The sequence below is a fragment of the Urocampus carinirostris genome, chromosome 3 (assembly GCF_059441175.1).
Source record: "Urocampus carinirostris isolate Australia breed hairy pipefish chromosome 3, RoL_Ucar_1.0, whole genome shotgun sequence".
In the NCBI taxonomy this organism is placed as follows: Eukaryota; Metazoa; Chordata; class Actinopteri; order Syngnathiformes; family Syngnathidae; genus Urocampus; species Urocampus carinirostris.
Window position 1 is genome coordinate 18,736,992 of NC_142351.1, and position 21,455 is coordinate 18,758,446.

At 40.1% G+C, this 21,455-nt stretch overlaps 1 protein-coding gene and 1 long non-coding RNA gene across 2 annotated transcripts in view; both read left to right on the top strand.

Moving 5' to 3' along the window:
- syt6a (synaptotagmin VIa) overlaps positions 1 to 14,848 on the top strand; it is a 101,408-nt gene extending 86,560 nt beyond the window's left edge. Inside the window, exons 2-5 of the mRNA XM_088329725.1 lie at positions 2,719 to 3,115; positions 8,056 to 8,617; positions 12,640 to 12,760; positions 14,646 to 14,848. Coding sequence (XP_088185851.1) covers positions 2,719 to 3,115; positions 8,056 to 8,617; positions 12,640 to 12,760; positions 14,646 to 14,848 — 1,283 coding nt within the window. The remainder of the gene's footprint in view (positions 1 to 2,718; positions 3,116 to 8,055; positions 8,618 to 12,639; positions 12,761 to 14,645) is intronic.
- Positions 14,849 to 16,345: 1,497 nt separating this feature from the next.
- On the top strand, positions 16,346 to 21,183 carry LOC148369002 (uncharacterized). The gene is made up of 2 exons (XR_015849964.1): positions 16,346 to 16,413; positions 20,218 to 21,183. It is a non-coding gene; the product is annotated as an uncharacterized LOC148369002 (long non-coding RNA).
- The last annotated feature ends 272 nt before the right edge of the window (positions 21,184 to 21,455 follow it).

The following is a 21,455-nucleotide window of genomic DNA, read 5'->3' on the forward strand; positions in this document are numbered from 1 at the left end:
GGCTCCAGCGAATGGGTATTGTTCCAGGTATCAGATGCTGAAATATGATTATACGAAATCAAGGGATAGCGCCGTTTCCCTGTTCTCCCTCGGGCCCCGCACACCCTGCTTGTCTGTGTCTGTGTCCAGGTCTGCAACCACTTTTAATCTCCTGCAACCGGAATCTTTCATCGGTCAGCCCTTTTGACACTTGATTGGTATTCTCAAGAGTATACCTGGATAAGCATTTAAATAAATTATGTTTAGTCTGTGATTTGTCAGACATTTCTTTTCTTATTCGGACATATCATCCCTGGCAAGAAACAATTATGTATATACATTGTTGATGAATAATTAATGTGGAGAAAAAAATTGTCTACCTTCATTGATATGCTGTCATGGCACTGCCCCAACAAGTGTTTTTCTTTAAATGACACTCTTAACTCATTAAAATGTCACAACAGAGATATTGTATTGCACGTCTTATCGTACCTCTGAGTGTGCAGTCCATTTTTGTTAGAGTAGTAAATGCAGGATACCGGGGTATGGTTTCGGTTTCAAAAGCAGTCGATGCAACTTAGCGGGGTAAGGCTTTGGTATCAAAAGTAGTAGATGCAGGATACTGGGGATATGGCGTCGGTATCAAAAATAGTAGATGCAGGATACTGAGGATTTGGCTTCAGTATCAAAAGTAGTAAATAGATACACCTGGCGCCAACTGCATGAGGAATTTGGCGTTGACGCCTGTGACTGCAGAACGCCAACAGTGCCATGCAACCGCAAACCTGACAATGTTTATAGCTGCACCGTTTTCAACTGTTCTCCAAGTTATTTACATCATATGTTTACGGATTATGTGACCATTCTAGATGGCACCTACCAGAGTGTCAGATAGCCATTACAAAGACGAGCACATATTTACTCCTGCACCAAACGCAAATTCTGCATTGCATAAAATGAAAACCCATGTTTTGAGGTTACAGAGCCAGTGCAACCATTTTGTGGAAAATAGAGCCAGATTGCATCACAGATGTGAGAAGTCGTCTTTTTGTTGTCATCCGGGGCTACCACGGTAACGGATTAAATTGCATTATGAAATGAAATGAAATGATGAATGCTTTTCATCATTCCTTGAGGAGTAAAGAAAACTGACTAATAATGACTCCAATAATACGGAAAGAGAACTGTTGCGTTTTTGGTAGATAACTTCCACTACTGTTTAATTTGAATGTATACATTGAGGACTTGGTTTGTGGGTCAAAAAGCTTAAATAGTGTGATGAGTTAGTAAATATGAAATAAAGTCAAACGTCCCTTTTTGGTACTATTATGTGTTATCTGGATAATGTTGACAAAAAACATTTCATAATTTTTCCTCTTGAAGGGCTTCATAAATGTTTTGAGACATTACTGCAATGTTGTGTTTTCCTCTGTGCCCTCTGTGATTATTTGGTGACCGGGCGCCAAATTAGCACACATGTTTGATACTGTGCTCTTCCAAAAAAGTGTCCCTGCCCACTTGACCCAAAAGCAGACTTCTGATCCCCATTGGCTTTAAACGCATCGGTTAAAACTATAGTAATTAGAGCACATTTGAATCAAATGATTTTTGAAACAAACCCTAACAAATAAAACCCTTTATTACTTTTTTTAATATTGTTTGTGCACAAACAGCCAGTGTTTGAATTGAAAAAAAAAAACAGGTTTTAGAATGCTTTAAGGTTTGAATATACTGCATTTTCCTAACCATAAGGAGCACCTAAAATCCCCAATTTGGCCTATAAAATTGAAAAGGCGCTTTATAACCCTGTGTACCGTATATACCGCTGAATATGGCACATAAGATTGGAAGCACATACAGTAATTATATGTATGCCTTAACAAACATGGTTTTATGGTAATACCATGTTTGAACAACAATTGAGCAAATCAATAATTATCACCGACCTCAATTGCAAAACATAGTGTGCAACGAAAATCGAACCCAATTAGTGGCAGTGAAAGTACAGACACTTTACCACCAGACCACAAGTTGTACAAATGACATGCAGCGAGGCATTAGAGCTTACTTCATCACAGTATTTTTACTCTCTGTGCCAGGAATACTGATTTGCCTAGTGTGTTCTGATAGGTCAAACAGTCCGTACACTTTTTCACCAACAAATAATCAAGAACGAAACAAAATACTTTACCCATATATATTAAACGGTGAGGTAATTGACACACAGGTAAAAAAAGTGGAGAAACAATTTAACCTGTCGGAGTGCACTACACAAATCAGTGTAGTGACACACATAAAAATAGTGTGGCTATGGGACAATCTCTAATGCAATTTTGTATGCCATCTGTACGACTGGTGTTAATTTGTTGGTGTACTCGCTGGTTCTACTCGAGATTCAATCTTCAATGCGTACAATATGTTGCGATTTTGGTCAGCGGAACATATCATGCATTGATGCAATGTATTAATATGTATCAGTGTACGCGGGCGCTCTTGCTGTAGACTCTTTTAGAATTTGATGCACCCTATAGTCTGCTGCGCCTTGTGTATGATAAATATATAAGGCCTTATAATGTGGAAAATATAGTTATTTTTGTGACTTGCAGTGTTATGTGGAGAAAACTGGCAATGTGCAAAAATATCAACCTAACATAGTATCTATCTCTCTCCTCTCTCCCCCTCGTCGTGGCCATCTGCTCATCCATATTGTGTTCCCTGGACACCGCGGTTCGCCACCAGACGCTACCTTTGGCCTCCTGCTCGCTGTGTTTGTGCTGTGTGGCTTGGTTCTGCTGGGCCTCCTCGCCTTTGGGTCCTGGAAGCGGTGCGGTCCAACCCGGTGGAGCAAAGCCGGCTTCCTCACTTCGTCCTCAAACCCGGAGCAACGCCCGCTGCAGCCGCCTCGCCCGATTCCGTCGCCCCCGAGTCCCCGGCAGCAACCGCAGCCAGCGGTAACCATGGCAACAGAGAAAGTGAAAGACCTGGTGGGCCCTATGGGCTTCCTGGAGGCTGCGGTGAAGATAAGCCATACATCGCCTGACATCCCTACTGATGTTCAACTCTCCATGAGGGAGCACTTCCTGCGCCGCACACAGCGCATGCAGAGGCAAACCACGGAACCAGCGTCTTCCACCCGGTTAGTCATGACACGCGTGCCTGTCTTTGTCCGTTCACTTGGCTTGTACCAGGGGTGTCAAACTCATTTTAGCTCAGAGGCCACAAAGAAGAAAAACACTCTCACAGGGGCCGGACTATAAAATTAAGAGTGTAAAAAGTGTTCCTTACCGGAGGCTTGCAATTATATTACCATTATGATCCAGGGGTGTAAGATTTGATTGCAAAACATTTACTGATGTCCTTTTTTCCTTTATTAAGATATCCTCTTTTGTAATGTTTCTAAAATCTGCCTTTGTTCAAAAAAAAGAAATAGAAAAAACAATTGAATTAATTTCCACTATGGTTTATTCAACTCAGGGAAACTCATACAAACTGGAAAAGTGACCAAAATAGCAGACAAACACTAATTGAAGTGCAAATGTTTTAAATGACTGATTTAATGATTTGAAAGTCTTTTTCTGGCTTTCTTTTAATGAAAATTATTACCTGAATTTGTGAAATTCACTATTATATTTCTATCATAGAAAGGAGAAATCTCTGGCTCCAAGTCATGATTGCAGCCTTAGTCAGCTAATTTATGATGCACATTAGACGTGTTCAAATAGACTCTTCTTTTTTTAAATACAGTGGAACCTCGGTTCTCGACCATAATCCGTTCCAGAACCCAGTTCGAAAACCGATTTGTTCGATCACCGAAAATCGTTTTTCCCATTAAAAGTAATGTATAATCGTTTTAATTCGTTCCAACACCCTGAATGTTTACCATGAACGTAAACATGAAGCTAACCCAGGCTAATCGTACGTTCGCGTTAGCGTAATCTTCCGTACGAAATATTACGCTAACATGAACGTGTACAACTAAAAAAATCAGGTCGTTTACACGTCATTTAGCAGCCGGGTCTCCACAAAAAGTAGTGAGCGGTTAAAGGATAAAGAAAAGAATTATGAATAGGATTTCTTACCTTTGTGGTGGTCTGCAGAAGCCATTCTCTATTCCCTCGAAAGAAGGGAAACTCGCACACCTTCTTCATATTTTGCTATTATTTCTTTCTTAAATGCAATAGTTGTACGCACTACACTCCTTTTTTTACCTGTAGCAACTTTGCTGCTTGCACTGACCTTCTTCGGAGGCATAATGAGGGGCTAAAACACTCCGTTCACCGATATTTAAAGCGAAAGCGAAAAGAAGTGCGCACGCACGTCATAACAGTTCTTCACGAGGGGTGGGGGCAATCTACACCCGTACGCCGCTCAGCATCGCACCCTAGCGTACCGGCGTTCGAACTCCGATTTTTTGAACGAAAAGCGAAGCAAGAATTTCTCGAAATTTTTGGTCGAGAACCGATTCGTTCGAACTGAGAGGCGTTCGAAAACCCAAGTTTCACTGTATTGTATCTACTTTGGGTTTGGTTGGATATTTATTGTGCTCTTTTTGTTTCCCAAATAAGGGGCACGTTCATTTCAAGTGTGGTGTTTTCGAATCCTTAAAATCAAACGGACATCAAAAATTGGATTTCTTTATTACATTTCCTTCATTTTGTCAAAGCAATGAAACATACTGTATTTCATTAATATTGTAATGACCTTAACCTTGAGGTGGTATCCTACAACAATGTAGTCGTGTGGTTGCATCATTCTCCACAGGATATCCAACTTAGATATTTTGATAGGAGTCTAATATAACTAATATAGATACACAAAGCATCTATTATAAAGCTTTCATAAGGATTTTTATTTCAATTACAAATGTATTTTTTTGGGGGGGTTCAAAATGGCTCTTTTAACATTTTGGGTTGCTAATTCCTGCACTAAAGGAACACAACGTCGTGAACAATTTCATGTTTTTATAACCTCCGGCAACACTTTGAATCCTTTTGTCCTTGGATTAGAGCAGGATTGCACCCCTGCAGGGCTTCCACCCGACGACTCAGCAAGCATTCTGCACAGACTCCTGCATAGAGCACTACAATCTCAGTGTCACTTTGTCATCACTGATTAACTGTGAGCAGTTTCTGTTCAACGTTGACATTATCAAAGTGAAGTGGTTAAGTATAAACATCAATTAACGGTATAATTTCTTCCTGAGAAAGAAATCTGATTACGCTTTGATAAAAGCTAGCGCTCAAAAGTAGTAGATGCAGGATACCGGGGATATGACTTCGGTATCAAAAGTAGTAAATGTAGGAGACCAGGGATATGGCTTCGCTATCAAAAATTGTAAATGTAGGAGACCAGGGATATGACTTCGCTATCAAAGGTTTTAGATGCTGGTTACCGGGGAAATGGCTTAAGTATCAAAAGTAGTAGATGCAGGATAGCAGGGATTTGGCTTCAGTATCAAAAGTAGTAGATGCAGGATACCGGGGATATGACTTCGGTATCAAAGGTAGTAAATGTAGGAGACCAGGGATATGGCTTCGCTATCAAAAGTTTTAGTTGCTGGATACTGGGGAAATGGCTTAAGTATCAAAAGTAGTAGATGCGGGATACCGGGGATATGGCTTGAATATCAAAAGTAGTAGATGCAGGATACAAGGGATATGGCTTCAGTATCAAAGGTTTTTGATGCTGGATCCCGGGGAAATGGCTAAAGTATTAAAAGTTGTCGTGATTACTGATTTTGAGCACCTGTGCCCCCTCCTTTGGACTCTGATTGGCTCCGTGTCCCTATTTAAACCCACTCCTTTCTGTCACCTGTTGTCAGTCCGTCGGCGAACCTGAGTGTATACTAGGCAAGCCTTTTTCGACCCTGACTCCCACCTGTCCTATTTTTGCTCCCGTCTGTCTCCGGCTACGACCCGTTTTGATCTTGACCACGTCTGCTCTCCCGTCCCGACTTACGACCCATTTCTGATCTCGACCACGTCTGCTCTCCCGTCCTGGCTTACGACTCGCTTCCGACCCGACTACGTTTTTGCTCTCCTGTCCCGGCTACTGACCCGTTTTTTCCGTTCCCGACACCGCCATCGCTCGCTACGGAATATCAGCTTCCACATTCAGAGCGACCTGCTTCCCGCGTCCAGCGATCACCGGATCATGGGCGCAACCCATTCTCTTTCTTCTAATAAAACTTGTGAGAAACGCTACGCAAGTGGGTCCTGTTTCCATTCTGGTCCTGACAAAAGTAGTAGGTGCAGGATACCGGGGATATGGCTTCAGTATCAAAAGTAGTAGATGCGGGATCCTGGGGATATAGCTTCAGTATCAAAAGCACTCAGTTGTCTCTGAATTTTGAATAATAATTGTGATGCTTACAAATGTGAGGTCACAATAAGGTTGATGTATCAGGTACATGAGATGCTAGCAATGAATGCGAGGAAACAATGTCAAATAATATTGGCATACAGTGACACCCTTGGTTGATAGTTTAAGAAGAGTGAGGGTATTATCCTCATTTTTCTTTGTACTTTTTCTTAAATCTTACCTGAACATGTGAATAAAAAACACTTTTAATTTTTTCTAATGTTTGGTCCCCAAAAAATAATAATCGTAAAATGTAAAGTTTAAGTGGATTTTTTTTCCCTGTATTTTCACTAAAACAGTGGCGGGTCATTTTGACCCGAGGGCAACAGGATGGTAAAAACAGGGGTCATCAACCATTTTGAAGCTTAGAGCTACATTTTGTTACGGATTGACGCAAAGGGCTGCAATTTGGATATACATTAGTAAAATATCAATTTATGTTATTACTGGTATTGGTTGATTGGTTGGTTGGTTGGATCCCTAACCACTAGGGCCGTAGGGGCACCATTTCCTGGTGTGTCTTGGGCTAGTACAGCCTGGTGGCACCCATCCCTCTCCAGACATGTTATTACCTGGTTGTATTTATTAAAAGTTAAATCACTAAAATATCATGTCAGTTAGAAATGAAATATACGAGAAAATTGCAATGACCCATTACTGGTAAGCATATTTTCTGAACCTGTCCTCGAGCTACTCAGGTATTCTTACGGGGCTTCCTGGTGCCCACAGGCATCATGTTCGACACCCCATCTTTACAAATTATTCACAATGGATACAACTTTAATGTGGTAGGAACAAGCTGTTATCAGTGTTTTAATTCTCACAATTCATAAATTGGTAATTCTGTTATTTTTGGCTGACATTACTGCGCATTACGCTTTTTGTAATCAGGTTGTCTTTAAAGGTAATTTGCAGGATTTTAAAACTTTGTTACTCTCTGCCGCCATCTCCTGGCTTTAAGTCAGGATTGCGGTCTTAAGCGGGAGTAGCTCAGGAGGTAGAGCGCTTGTCTTGGGATCAAGGGATCCCAGTTCGAATCCCGGCTTGTCTGTGTTACATGTCGAAGCGTCCTTGGGTAAGACACTGAACCCCTGATACTCCCAATGAGCAGGTTAGTGTCTTACATGGCTGCAATACGAGGCCGCTATTGGGAAATGTGAAGCAGACTGTAAAGCGCTTTGGGAAGTCATTGACTTGAAAAGCGCTATATAAATGCAGATCATTTCATCTCATTTAATTTAAGCACCCAGTTTCTTTGACTCTCTCAAATATTTTTTCATCTTTTTTGGGGTTTGGGTTGGCTTTTGGACATTACTAGAAGCAGGCCTTTTTACTTTTTTGTGTTCCAAAAAAACCCCAAAAACCTGGAGAGACATCTCTATCTCCAGAACTTAGTTAAGTATTCTTCACACATACTTAATAGAGAAAATATTTTACTTTCAACTTTTTAAGGAGACCTCTCCACCTTTAAACGTCTGTTGGCTTAGCTTTATTGTTTTTTCAATGTGACGGAAATTGTAATTGCCCAGAAAAACAGATAAAATTGGGACTTTGATTTTGGTGCTATCACCTGGCCTTACACTTGTTTTGAAACATTACAACTTATGCTCAAAGGAGCCATCTTATCTCATCTTGGCCACCGAAGTTATCGTTTTCAAGTTATTAATAATAACTTGCTTGTTTTAATGAATTCTTGTGTGGCTCGTTTTTCTGCAGGCACAATTCCTTCAAAAGGCACCTTCCCCGGCAGATGCAGGTGGGCAGTCTTGACCTGGGGAACGACTACATGTTAGACAAGGAGGAGAAATCCACGAGCATCGGCCGGATTCAGCCAGAACTGTACCAGCAGAAAACCTGCGACTCCGAGGACTCCTCTAAAAATAGTAGTAGCAAAAACTGTGGCAGGATTAACTTCGCTCTCAAGTATGACTATGACAACGAGGCCCTGCTGGTCAACATCATCAGAGCGGTGGACCTCCCCGCCAAGGACTTGTGCGGCACGTCCGACCCTTACGTCAAGATCTACCTGCTGCCTGACCGCAAGAAGTTCCAGACACGGGTCCACCGGAAGACCCTCAACCCAACTTTCAGCGAAAGTTTCCATTTCCCCGTTCCTTACGACGAGCTGGCCGCCAGGAAGCTCCACATGAGCGTTTTTGACTTTGACAGGTTCTCGCGACACGACATGATCGGCGAGGTGGTGATGGACAACCTGTTTGAGACGTCTGACCTGTCCCGAGAAACAAATATATGGAGAGACATCGAATATGCCACTAGCGTAAGACTGCTTTCACTTGTATTAAAGGTTTGAGGTTCATTAGAATTAGAATAAGGGTGCAAGGCGGATGAGTGGTTAGTGCGTCACTGTTCTGTAAAACTTTTAGTCATTGTTTGACATAACGTGGCTCGTTTTTCTCTTGTTCTTTTATCAGCATTTTTATTGAATTAAAGTATATTTAATATTTAATATACTTAATGCTAACACTAGGCAGGGATGGCTAATGTATCCTCAGAACAAGTGGATTTTTATGAAAAACTCCTCTTTAACAAACAAACAAACAAACAAACAGGAGAAATGATTTCAACTTTTAGGGGCACACAAAATATAATTGTCAAGATTTATTTTTAGTTTGACTTCCCCTTTCAAACCGTCTTTTTTAATAGACAATACATAAGTTATGGTAAAAACTGGCCATCTGTCTTGATATGCACAAGTACGGCTGTGCCTTTTTAATAATGCACAATGTTTACCTTGGCATAAATTCGTATGGAAATTAGTATTGAGATGGAGATGGAAAGACACACATGTTGCAAAGCTACCTAGGTGTCCACATTTTTTCTCTGTAGAAAGCTTCGACAAACTGTGATAAAGTGAAATGGGCCTGGCATTTCCAGCGTCTGGGTCTCTTATGATATACTGTGAGAAAACTCACCTCAACCTTTTGAGCAAACTGCCACAGGAACATTGTGTACTGCAATTAAGAGTATTTTCAGTAAACTGCATCATTTTGTTTTCAAATACCAAATTTTCAACATCTAATTTAATTAATTCATTATTTAAATTTGATATCTTGGTTATGTCCTATTACACAGGTCAACAACAAAGTTCTAGTCTGTATTTGTTCAGCTAATGAAGGGCAAATCTGATGCGTTGGATCTAGAAATCACATTGGTTTTGCTCAGTCACTCATGCCGGATTCCGGAGATATGGCCACATGCCATTTTTCACGTTTTCGTTCATGCATATATGTGGAGCATTTTAGAAGAAGCCCTAGGTGGTATTGCACGAAATTGGAATAAAGAAATCCAAGAACATGTATTTGCTTGAAACAGGGGTATGAGTATGGATGTTAAGAGAAGACTGTATGAGAGTGTGAATGTGCCGGCTGTGTTGTATGGTGCAGCGAAATGGAGCCTGAACGCAGATTTGAGAAGAAAATTAAATGTTTTTGATATGAAGTTTTGAGGAGTATGTTGGGAGTGACAAGATTGGATAGTAGTGGAACTGAGCAAGCGTGTGGATGAGAGAGTACTCGGTTGGTTTGGACACATGGAGAGGATGGATGAGGAGCGAATGTTGAAGAGGAATTAGCAGATGTAAATGGAAGGAAACCAAGAGGAAGACCGCGATTGACCTGGATGGATGGTGTTATGAGTGCACTGGAGGAAAGAGGTAAAAATGTAGTGGAAGCTAGAGCTCCTGTTGGTAACAGGAATGAGCGGAGAGGTGCTGTGAAAGGATAGTGGGATGTTTCGACATTGTCTTAGGGATGGGCAGGGCACCTGTATGATGCGGCAGGGGTAAACCAGTGAAAACTGTCAGGCCCAGAAGAGTGTGTTGTGACACCCTGACCCGAGTGACATGGCAGCTTTCTTGTGTCCCGTTTCATCTGGAGAGACAAAAGCATGACCAACTTGGGTACCGAGGTGCTCAATTTGTGTGTGTTTTTTGCTACCTTTTCCTTTTTCTTTTCTTTGTTTTTGTGTATGTGTTTGTCTAGCTATCTGTCACCCCTCTCCAGGGATATGGCCAGGGTAGATAAATGGATAGTCCGTCTGGCGCATTTTGGCTTAATCAGTTGCATCGTTTTCTGAGCCAGGATGAAATAGCGTGGCTAAGTCAAGCCAGCTCTAAATATCCTGGACAAATTCATGTTCACGGCATTTTCAAATAGACCCTCACCATCAATCTCAGGATAACAGATCGGAAAATGAAAAAGAGCCGCTAAACAACAGCTCCTTTTGGAGTTTTATGAAGAAGTGAAATAAATTCTAAAAGAGAAAAGTTACACAACCACTGTTAAGGAAAGGAGCGAACAATGCAAGTTCTTGCGTCACTTTCTAGAATCTCTCATACAGCAATAATATGCATATTCATCGAAACTCTGATAGCAATTTGCTAAACATTCTTAAGTGGCATAGCAAATAAACACATGGCCTGACAGCAATACATTTACTACATGAATAACTATAAAGTTTACTTGACTCATGAAATAACAATATAGTCTATACGCAAAATTTTAATGCAATTAAAACTAAAACAATTCAACATATTAAGAAAGTAATTGGAAATCTATAAAACCCATTATTTTTTCACTCGATAGATCAGGGGTGTCAAACTCATTTTAACTCGGGGGCCACACAATAGAACAAACATTGTGTCGGGGGCCGGACTAGTAGATTAAAGAGAAAGAAAAAGAGAGATAAAGAAATAAGACAAAGAGGGAGGGAAAATGAGAGACGGCGGGACGAAGAAAGAAAAAGAGAGAGAGGGAGAAACAAAGGAGATAAAAAGTCGTGAGAGAGGGGGAAAAGAAAGGGAGAGGAATAAAGAAAACCAAAGAGAAATAGATAGACAGAAGGAGAGAAAAAAGAAAAGAAAGCACGAAGGGTAGGAAGGGAGAAAGAGAAAAGGAAAAAAGGAAGTTAGAGCAAAAGAAGTTAAAAAGATGCAGAGAGAGAAAGAGACAAAGAGCAACAAAGGAAGAGAAAAAGAGACACAGAGAGTGAAAGACAGAGACAGAGAGTGGGAGAAAAGGGGGGAAAAGAGAGAGAGAGAGAGAGAGAGAGAGAGAGAAAGAAGTACAGTGTCTTTGTCCGAGGCACCTGGCTTTGGCAACATCAAGATGACATATTTCAACCTGCCGCTTGTTTTTCTCTTGCGCTTCTCTGAGTGTTGTCTTGCGGGCCAGATTCAATCCCTTGGCGGGCCTGACCTGGCCCGCGGGCCGCCTGTTTGACACCTGTGCGATAGATGATAGAAGTGCCAGATGTATCGCTGGGGATAATTTTAGCTTGTTTCTTAGCCTGGTCTGGAGCAGGCTAGCTGTAAAGAATAAATCACCATAGTAACTGAGCCAAGCTCAATTTAACCTGCTTTTATGCAAGCAAATCGAGGCTAAATTCAGCCAAGATAATAAACATATTCTGACGTAATCCCTTATTTTTGTTTCATGTAATATCACCCTGAAGTTTGAACAGTAACGCAACACGCCATTGACTTTTACAAACATTTATCTATGGCCGCCATTTATTTTACAATAATCAATGTTTCCATCAGGTAATCAATATATGTCATTGTATTAGTATGGTATCACCGACTCGCAAAGTCTTTACGAAGAGCAAGACTGAATAAAGAGAGAGACATTGTGTGAGGTAATTTGGTTGTTCTGAACTGAATGAAGAAAAATGTATTTTGGAAAGTATTTTGGTTGTCCTGAAAGATATAAATAAACGCGTGGCCGCACGTATGCAATACTTAGTTTGAGCTGAAAAATGATAATGAGATAAGACGCAATGGTTGTTCATGGGTCATCTGAAATTTTAGTGATTTAATGTACAGAATCTGGCACTCTCCCTGCTGCGATCTGGGTTTGATTCCTGTTGCCTTTCATATTTTGATATTGTGAACAACCTCTCCCGTCCCTAGCTACCTGGTGGTTAGGATTCGGTGCGCTTACCATTGATATCCAGTTCCATCCCCGTTGTCATGGGCTAATCAATAATTACACCAAAAAATCTCCACATTTCTAAATTTGTCCTTATTTAAGGCAGACCTTGGCTCAAGTTCCAATTTCCAGCGGGTTTGGTGATTTTGGGTGCGCTTCATAGTCCGAAGAATACAGTATATAACGGATTATTGTGTACATGATGTTCATGTGAGGAAAGAAAACCAAAAGCTGCTTCTCAAATGACCCATTGGGACTCAGTCATGTTGTATTTTTTTCAGTTTTGAGACTTTTTTGACTGCTTACCTGTGTTTGTGTTTGTGTTTCTCCATGCGTGTGCGGCCATCCTCAGGAGAGTGTCGACCTGGGGGAGATCATGTTCTCACTCTGTTACCTGCCAACTGCTGGAAGACTCACGCTGACTGTCATTAAATGCAGGAATCTCAAGGCCATGGACATCACGGGATATTCAGGTGTGTCTTTGTGTCTACTGTTGTCTAAAATCAGGAAGATACAAGTGGTAGGCAAACCGTTTCCCGTGTTTCCCGTATTCCCTCAATTTTTCATATCTTAGTCTGGTAATAGCTAACCTTTGTCAGAATGTTGCTGCATATCTCTATTTGATTTAATGAACATCAGTCATCTCATTCCCTGCAGAAATAGATACCGCATTTGAAATGTGACATTTATTGTACATTAAATCCCAGAGTTCAGCCATAATTGGGATTTCCTGTGACATTTTTGTTTAATAACATGCAAAGTAAGCCACAAATTGACAGGGTTGGGTAGGGTTACTTTAACTTGATTACTTTCAATTACTTTTGGATTACTCCAATACCAAATATGCTAATAAAAGACAAAAGAAACTAAATATGAATAAAATGACTAAATTTTGTGCAGGCTTGGGGATTAACGGAATACATGGAACGGCAAAAATGATGTTGGCAAGCTGTTTGGATTTATTTTCATTTTGTTTCTGTCGCATTTTATGTTAGTTTTGCCGCAGATCAAAGAGATCAACGCCAGGAGAGAAAGCTTACCACGTGTTATGAGTCATAATTGTATTCATATTTAGTTTCTTTTGTCTTTTATCAGCATATTTGGTATTGGAGTAATCCAAAAGTAATTGAAAGTAATCAAGTTAAATTAACCCTACCCAACCCTGCAAATTGAACACCAAAAACGGGCTCATTTTGAAATGTTCTCATGGGGAAAACCCATTTTACTGTATTGTTAGGCACATCTGATTTTATTTTCTGTATTTCTTGGCTATAACGTGCACCTGATTATAAGGCGCACTTTCTAATTTCTTACAAATTTGTTTTTAAGTCTTATAGTCCCAAAATTATGGTACTACCGAAAAAAATGTGTCTAGTTCTTAGTGTCCCTTTTTGAACACTAGGGACTAGAATGGAGTGCTTGCAATAAGAGAATCAATGATTAAAAAAAGGACGGGGGGGGGTCATCAGAGATTATGGGAGGTTTTGCGACCTCTGAAAGTTACTAACACAAAAAGAAAGTTTCCCGCTATAATGCTCGTCAATTTGGGTAGATTCCCTTGTACAGAAAAGAACCAGCAAACATCGTGTTAAATTTGAAACTGTCCTCTTGCCGAGAGATTTGGTCTAGTGCTACGGTTGGTCACAACCTGTGGCCCACATGCTGAACTCAAGATTGCAGTGCAGGCCTGCATAGCCGCATCAAGCGCCCGCCAAGTGGGGCAGTAGAAAAGAGAGTGAACTATCGATCAGTTCCTCTTTTTATTTGGACCACGGACGCTTGACCAGATCATGCCTCTATGGGCGTGCTCTTAGATGTCTGATCAACCCTCTATGGGCGTGATCTTAGATATCATACTCACAGTATCGGGTCATTGATGTTGCTAAACTTGTTAGAAAGCCAAAGAAGTGAGAAATGTGCTTAGTGTTCTGTACTTAAGAATGCCCCTCCAGATCTTCATAATTAGAGAGAGAACATTATTTTTTCAATACATAGCCTTTGATGTTTTAATTACATTCAAAACTTCTTGTTATCAGATTTCATTTTGGTACATGGTGAATTGGTACGTTTAGGAATTGTCCATAAGGGGACGCAGTCGCTCCATCCATTCCAAAGTTCTGAGTTACTCGAAAGTCAATTTTTTGCTGGTCGTATTTGCTCTTCATTTATGGTAGATACTCTATCATACACTGAAAACAAAGTACAAACCCCTTTTGACAGACTCAACATGTGCTTACCAAATTAAAAGTACTGTATAAATGTGGAAGAAAGAATTTAGATAATTAAAAAAATAAATAAATAAATTGGCTGGTGGTCTACACTCGTGACCCACAGATTTTTTGCCTCTTCTTTCTGTAGACCCTTACGTCAAAGTGTCGTTAATATGCGATGGGCGACGTCTCAAGAAGAAGAAGACCAGCATTAAAAAGAACACTCTAAATCCAACTTACAACGAGGCCATCATCTTTGACATTCCACCTGACAGTATGGACCATGTCAGCCTGCACATCTCCGTCATGGATTACGACTTGTACGTAAGAAATGTGGAATGCATGCTTTAAAATTTGGGACAAAATGAAGAAGTAAATATAGCTAGACTTACGGTTAAAATCGTTTGTGATTAGGAGCTTTGTGATTAGGTATTATCCTTTAAAATTTAAGACAGAACATTTTTAACTTGGACAGAACGTTTTTAACATGACTAATGCCTTTACATTTTAAAATAATATTTACAGTTACAAGTGAGCGGCTAACTAACATTGATGCTAATATTAGCACCTAATCTTTTAATTACACTCGCTATCTTTTCCTATTACATTCTGACCGTTAAAACTGAATGTGCCAAGGAGCTCAGACGGTCGCTTTTGCTTTTAAGTTTTTAAAATGTTTATTGTTACGAGTGAACAGCTAACTAACATTGAGGCTAATGTTAGCGCTTAATCTGTTAATTAGGCTCGCTATCTTTGCCTTTTACATTGTTAAAACAGAGTGTAACAAGGACCTTTGTAGCTATGTATTTTTTTTTACATTTTGGAACAGTATATTTCTAACTTGTTTGTTTTTAATCAAATATTTACAGTTACAAGTAACTCTAATATTAGCATCAAGCCAGTTCATTAGGCCCGCAAGCTTTGCTCTTCACATACTGACCGGTGAAACGTCCCTTAACTAAAAGCTTCAGTGCTATGTATTTTATTTTAAAAAAACATATTTTTCCAGCTTCTAATTGCAGTTCAAAGTTGGAACTAATGTTGACGCTAATGTTAGTTGCTAACAAGCTAATTGGGCCCAACATCTTTCCTTTTTACATGCTTGTGCATAAGGGTCAAGCTACCAAGAGGGGAAAGTTCTCTTTTGCATGTTTTGAATCACGTTCTTTGGTAGTTGTCGATAAATGCTCAGTAATTTAGGCATGTTGGCAGATATTCATGAATCTTGTTTTGGTTGACTTCCCCGTAACCCAGAAAAGCGCAACTGTACTTGTGCTTCAAGGACAAAAACACAGTTGACTCATTTTTGTTGTTGTAATTGCTACTTGTTAAATTGTCTTGGCACAGTTATGAAAACAGTTTTTCCCCCCAAATGTATTGTTTTATGGGAGAATAATGGTAATATTGATATCCTTCTTTTGTCAATTTAGGTTAAGGTCATATGTGTATTTCCAGGGATCACAGAATGTTTTAAGATAGTTATTGCTCTGATCTAATTTAAAAATGTATGATTTGCACTGTAAATTCTAATGTAAAAGGATTTCATGGCAGACTTTGAAATAAATCATCCTTAATGAGGCCAAAAGGAATGTGTTAGGCCGTTCTTTTGTTATCGGCGGGCTTTTAAGTTAGGCTGCGACATAACCGAATTTCTTTATCCGACGTTTGTAGTGTGTATTTTCGACGCCTACTCCGGTCGTGACTGGAACCGTGAATAAGTCGCTGTTTCACAAGAACTCACATTGTACATGCCTGCACCAGAGACAATGCTCGTTCATTACCCTGCAGCTCACCGGCCTTCTCAGAGTTGGCTTGACTGCCAGTAGGGGGTGGCCAGTGTGCTGAATGTGGCCTATCCTCGCAAGCCCATCGCACACTGGCACCCCCTACTGGAGTCCAAGAAATCTGAGAAGGAGGTGAGTGCAGGGTAATGAAGAGATTGTTTGGTGCAGGGGTGAGGAACGTATGGCTCGCTAGCCTGGTGTGGCTCTTTTTGTGAGTATATCTGGCTCGGAGATAAAATAAGGGACATGCTAATATTTTCTCCATCGTTCCAACTGTAGTAGTCAAGTCAAGTCATGTTTATTTGTATAGCCCTTAATCACGTACTGTACAGTGGTACCTTTACTTACGAATGGCTCTACGTACGAAAGTTTCATTTTACGAAGAAGCAGAACTGGAAAATATTGCTTCTAGTTACACAGGTGTTTCAGGATACAAAGTCAAAAAAACAGTACGCACTGCTATTAGCCGCTCCCAGAGTTTCCCAAACTTAAAATTCAGGCGTTGGTCTGTTGACTCATCTCGAATCTACAATTGTTCTATCACAAGGTAGTTGACCATCCTCCACGCTGGTTGGCTATAAGCAAAAACGTTTGCTTCGATTCATCCTTCACTGTATCTTTGGCTGACAGGAATCCATGTTTCCAATATGACAGTTGCACCACCAGACAGTTAACTGCACCCACCCGTGCGAACCAAACTGATTTTAATTTAAACGTACTTTCTCAAAGCCCCAGTTCAATTTCAGTCCGAAACGTAGCAGTGTCAGTAAAACAACAATAGTCAAGTCAAGTGAAGTAATGTTTATTAGTTTAGCCCTTAATCACAAAGAGTCTCAAAGGGCTGCACAGAACAAAGACTATTGCAAACTATTATTACAGACTATTATGACACCACCCCCTGATATTGTCAACATAAAATATAGATTATTCATATGCTATAGAATAGAAGTGTGTTTTAAGCTTAGATTCAAATATTTCCACTGAGGTTGCAGATCGAATCTCAGGGGGAGGAGCATTCCACAGCCCCGGGGCCCGAATGGAGAACGCTCTCGAACCTGCGGATCTCTTCTTGGCTCTTGGGGTCACTAGTAGACCAGCATTTTCAGAGCGAAGGCTCCGGACCGGAACATAGGGCGAAATTAAACTTGAAAGACATGAGGGAGCAAGTCCATGCACGATTAGGTATACTACCAACAGAACTTTAAAATAACATCTTAAGCTAACAGGGAGCCAATGCAGGTTAGCTAAAATCGGGGTAAACTTTCTTGTCTTAGTTAAAAGCCTCGCTGCAGCTTTACAATACAATACATATAATTAATAATGAAACCTATTTTTCTTTCTGTGTGGCCTGCAGGCTTAGGGAGTTACGGAATTCATGTAAAGACATAATATAGTTAGGATACGAAAAATGTAATTGTAATCCGTTACACTTACAGAAAAAAGGTAAAAATACGGATTACTTTGCTGGATTACCATTTTATCTAAAAGTATATTTACAAGTCCATACCTATAGATTGATTGTGTCTAGTATATATTGCTACAGATACGCCATGTCCATGTATGCCGCTGCATGAGACAACCACTCGGCTCATGGCACGGTTGATAGGGCATACAGGCCGAGTAAATCAGAATATTTTCAAGAGGTTTTGGTATCCCCACTTCAAAAACTAAAACTTGAATGTGGACCCAAAGAGTTTGTTGGAAATTTACAAAATGAACTCTTGTGCTTGAAACCTGATTGTGTTTATTTTTGCTTAATAAATTATACAACATGGTTAAAATTTGAGCACTTTTTTGTAGGGCTACAGTAGTACCTCGTTTTACGATCAACCCATGTTAGGAATGTTTCAGGATCTTAAGTTTGCATCTGACTAAAATCTTCCGTGTTATCCAGTTTCCCAGTATCTGAAGTCAGTGGCGTTACCACTAAAAGTTTGCGCAGGTACGCACCTACAGCATCCTGCATTTAATCAGCTAGGTGAGAATCTGGTAACCGCCCTGCATTATATTGCCAAATGGTTTAGTCCATGAATTAATACGTTTCAGCCACCGGGGCTGATGGAGACAGGTATCACTGTTTTATAAAGCCGAAGAACGGCAATAAATGAATACATGGATTGCAATTTTATACGACCGCTATAGTGAGTGGAAAAGCATAGCAAGACATTTGACTGACTGCTCATTTTCATTCAGTTGTTGTTGTTGTTGTTTTTAACGGTTCATTGCTATTAGGGCTTGGTCCTGTACATTAAATTGATCTTTTGCATTTAATTAACCTTGTTTCTTGTTTTATTTATATTATGTGGTATATTGATGAACATTGACTAAACATTAGTGTACCTACAGGGCAGATGTAGTTGATTCAATGGGGGTTTGGTTGGGTTTGGTGACCTTGAAACGGAAAAAATGTGTTTCAATTTAAAGTTTACGGTTTCATTATACAACACTACTGTCTAAGCCAGGGGTGTCCAACTCATTTTAACTCGGGGGCCACACGCTAGAATGAATATTCTCTCGTGGGCCGGACTACTAGATTAGAGAGAAAGAAACAAGGAAAAGAGAGGGAGAGAAAAGTAGAGCGGGTGGGACAGAGAAAGAAAGAGAGAGAGATAGAGAGAAAAGAGTGAGAGAGAGAACATGAGAAACAAGAGATAAAAAAAGAAATAGTGAGAAAAGGGGAAAGAAAAAGAAAGAAATCCAAAGAGAAATAGAACGAGAGAAGGAGATATGAGGAAAGCAAAAGAGGGAAAGATAAAAGTAGAAAAGGAAGAGAAAGCAAAATTAAGTAAAAAGACAAAGAGGAACAAAGAAAGAGGAAAAAGAGAGACAGATAGAGTGAAAGAAATGGAGAGTGAGATAAAATGGGAGGAAGAGAGAGAGAGAGAGAGAGAGAGAGAGAGAGAGAGAGAGAGAGAGAGAGAGAGAGAGAGAGAGAGAGAGAGAGAGAGAGAGAGAGAGAGAGAGAGAAATGAAAACAAGTACGTTTGTGAGAGGCACCTGGTTTGGCAACATCGATTGGACAAATTTCAAACTGCAGCTCGTTTTTCTCTTGAGCTACTCTGAGCGTTGTCTCACGGGCCATATTCAATCCCTTAGCGGGCCTGATCTGGCCCGTGGGCCGCCTGTTTGACACCCCTGGTCCAAGCCAAAGTAAAAGTAGAGGTAGCACTGTATATGCAACTACTTGACCTTGTTTCCTCCAATTATTTTCAAGGTTACATTGTTCATTTTTCTTAAACAAAATTTAGTCATTGTATTTATATTCTGTTTATTTAGTCTACCATTAGCATATTTGGTATTAGAGTAATCCAAAAGTAATTGATTGTAATCAAGTTACATTACTGCAATATTGTGGGATTTGGATTATGTAAATCAAGTCAAATCAAGTCATTTTTATTTGTATAGCCCTTAATCACAAAGAGTCTCAAAGGGCTTCACAGGTTATTACACAGACTATTTTTTCAGACTATTATTACACAATCCCCTGATCTGGAACCAACATGAGGGCAAGGAAAAACTCAAAAACCTCAACATGAGGAAAATGAAGAAACCTTGAGGAGGTGCCTAGTTAATAGCCTCGCTGCAGCATTTTGTACCAGCTGAAGACTCTTGATTCTGGACTTCGGGAGACCAGAGAGTAGTGCATTACAGTAATCGAGACGGGAGGTAACAAACGCGTGAATTATAGTCTCCGCATCCGGCTGAGACAGTATAGGACGAATTTTAGCAATGTTGCGAAAATTGAAGAAAGCGGTTCTAGTAATTTTCTTTGATTACCTTTTTCAACAGGTATTTAGTAACTTTATCGGATTACATTTTTAAAGTAACCTTTCTAACCCTGGTGGCCTGGTACCGAACTACGCATAGCCCGGCGGTTGCCGACCTGTGTTAAATGACATGGGACTATCGCTTTGCATTTGTGTTTGTGCTTCCCAGTGGAAAGCGAGAGCCGCCAGCTTTGACAGCCAGGGTTCCTGCCCTTCCCCTCGCCCCCCAGCAACACCCTGAGAAATGCTACCTGCGACCTTTCTGACTCCCGGCCACCCTGACGGGGGGCAGTGGAAAGTTCTTCCTGCCTCCTGCCGGCCCACTTCCTGTCTGTGTGATTACCAAGGAGAAACCCTGCTGCTCTCTCCCACCCACAGGATCCGATCTCTCGGTCGATCTAGCCAAGCGCCACCCCGACCCCTCTTGGGCACAGGTCAGGCCGGGCTGTATTTTTGACTCTTATGACTGTTTGACCCAAAAAAACCACATCTTCCGCTTTGGTTGGATGTGATCAGACTAAAACCAGGTGATAAAAGCATAAGAGTTTGTTGAGAACTGGTACGTTTTTCTTTAACATGATGGCCAGCAGTGTAAAACATGTTTCCTTCATGATGGAAAAAAAGAAAACAAAAAACTAAATCAAAGCAACAGCATTTCATATTCACTCTTTGCCCAAATAACCACTGCCTGTGACTTAAAGGGACAGTGTGTAATATTTGACCACTAGATGTCGCTCTATTGTTTCATGCAACAAAAAACAAGGTATAAAAAGCACAGGACTCATAACGACCACACTAAAACCTTTTGCATTAAATGTTTTTGCCCAGCATTTTGCAGATAAAAAAAGAAGAAAAGAAACAGGAAAAAAAGGAAAAGGGAAAAAATGGAGAAAAAGACAGAAGAAAATTTAAAGAAATGAGAAAGGGAATAAATAATAATAAGAAGAAATAAGAATAAGAAAAAAAAAGAAAAAGAGGAACTAAATAAAAGATAAAATAGGTCATTTTGCCACATCTAAAGCAATATGTCCTATCTGAGAGGTAAGAAAAAGAAGCAAGAAAAAGGAAAAACAAGGAAAAGGGCAAAAAGAAAATAAAGTGGGAGAAACGAAAGAGATGAAAAAAGAAAATAGAATAAAGAAAGAAAAAAAATAGAGGAAAAAAACCCCCACAGGTGTTTGTTTTGGGGGGTACCCGTAGCAGCAAGATGGTCGTCAGTCATGTCATCATGTTAGATCCCTCTTGGTCAGCCTCATGTTATGATACATAAATACAAATATCTCAACCTATGCGCATTTAAATAAATGCATGTTTAAATGATAGTTAATTAATTTTGGCTTATTATTCAAATCAGTATATTTTTAACAAATTAGTTTTTTTTAAATTCCGGCTTGGAGGCGCTAGATA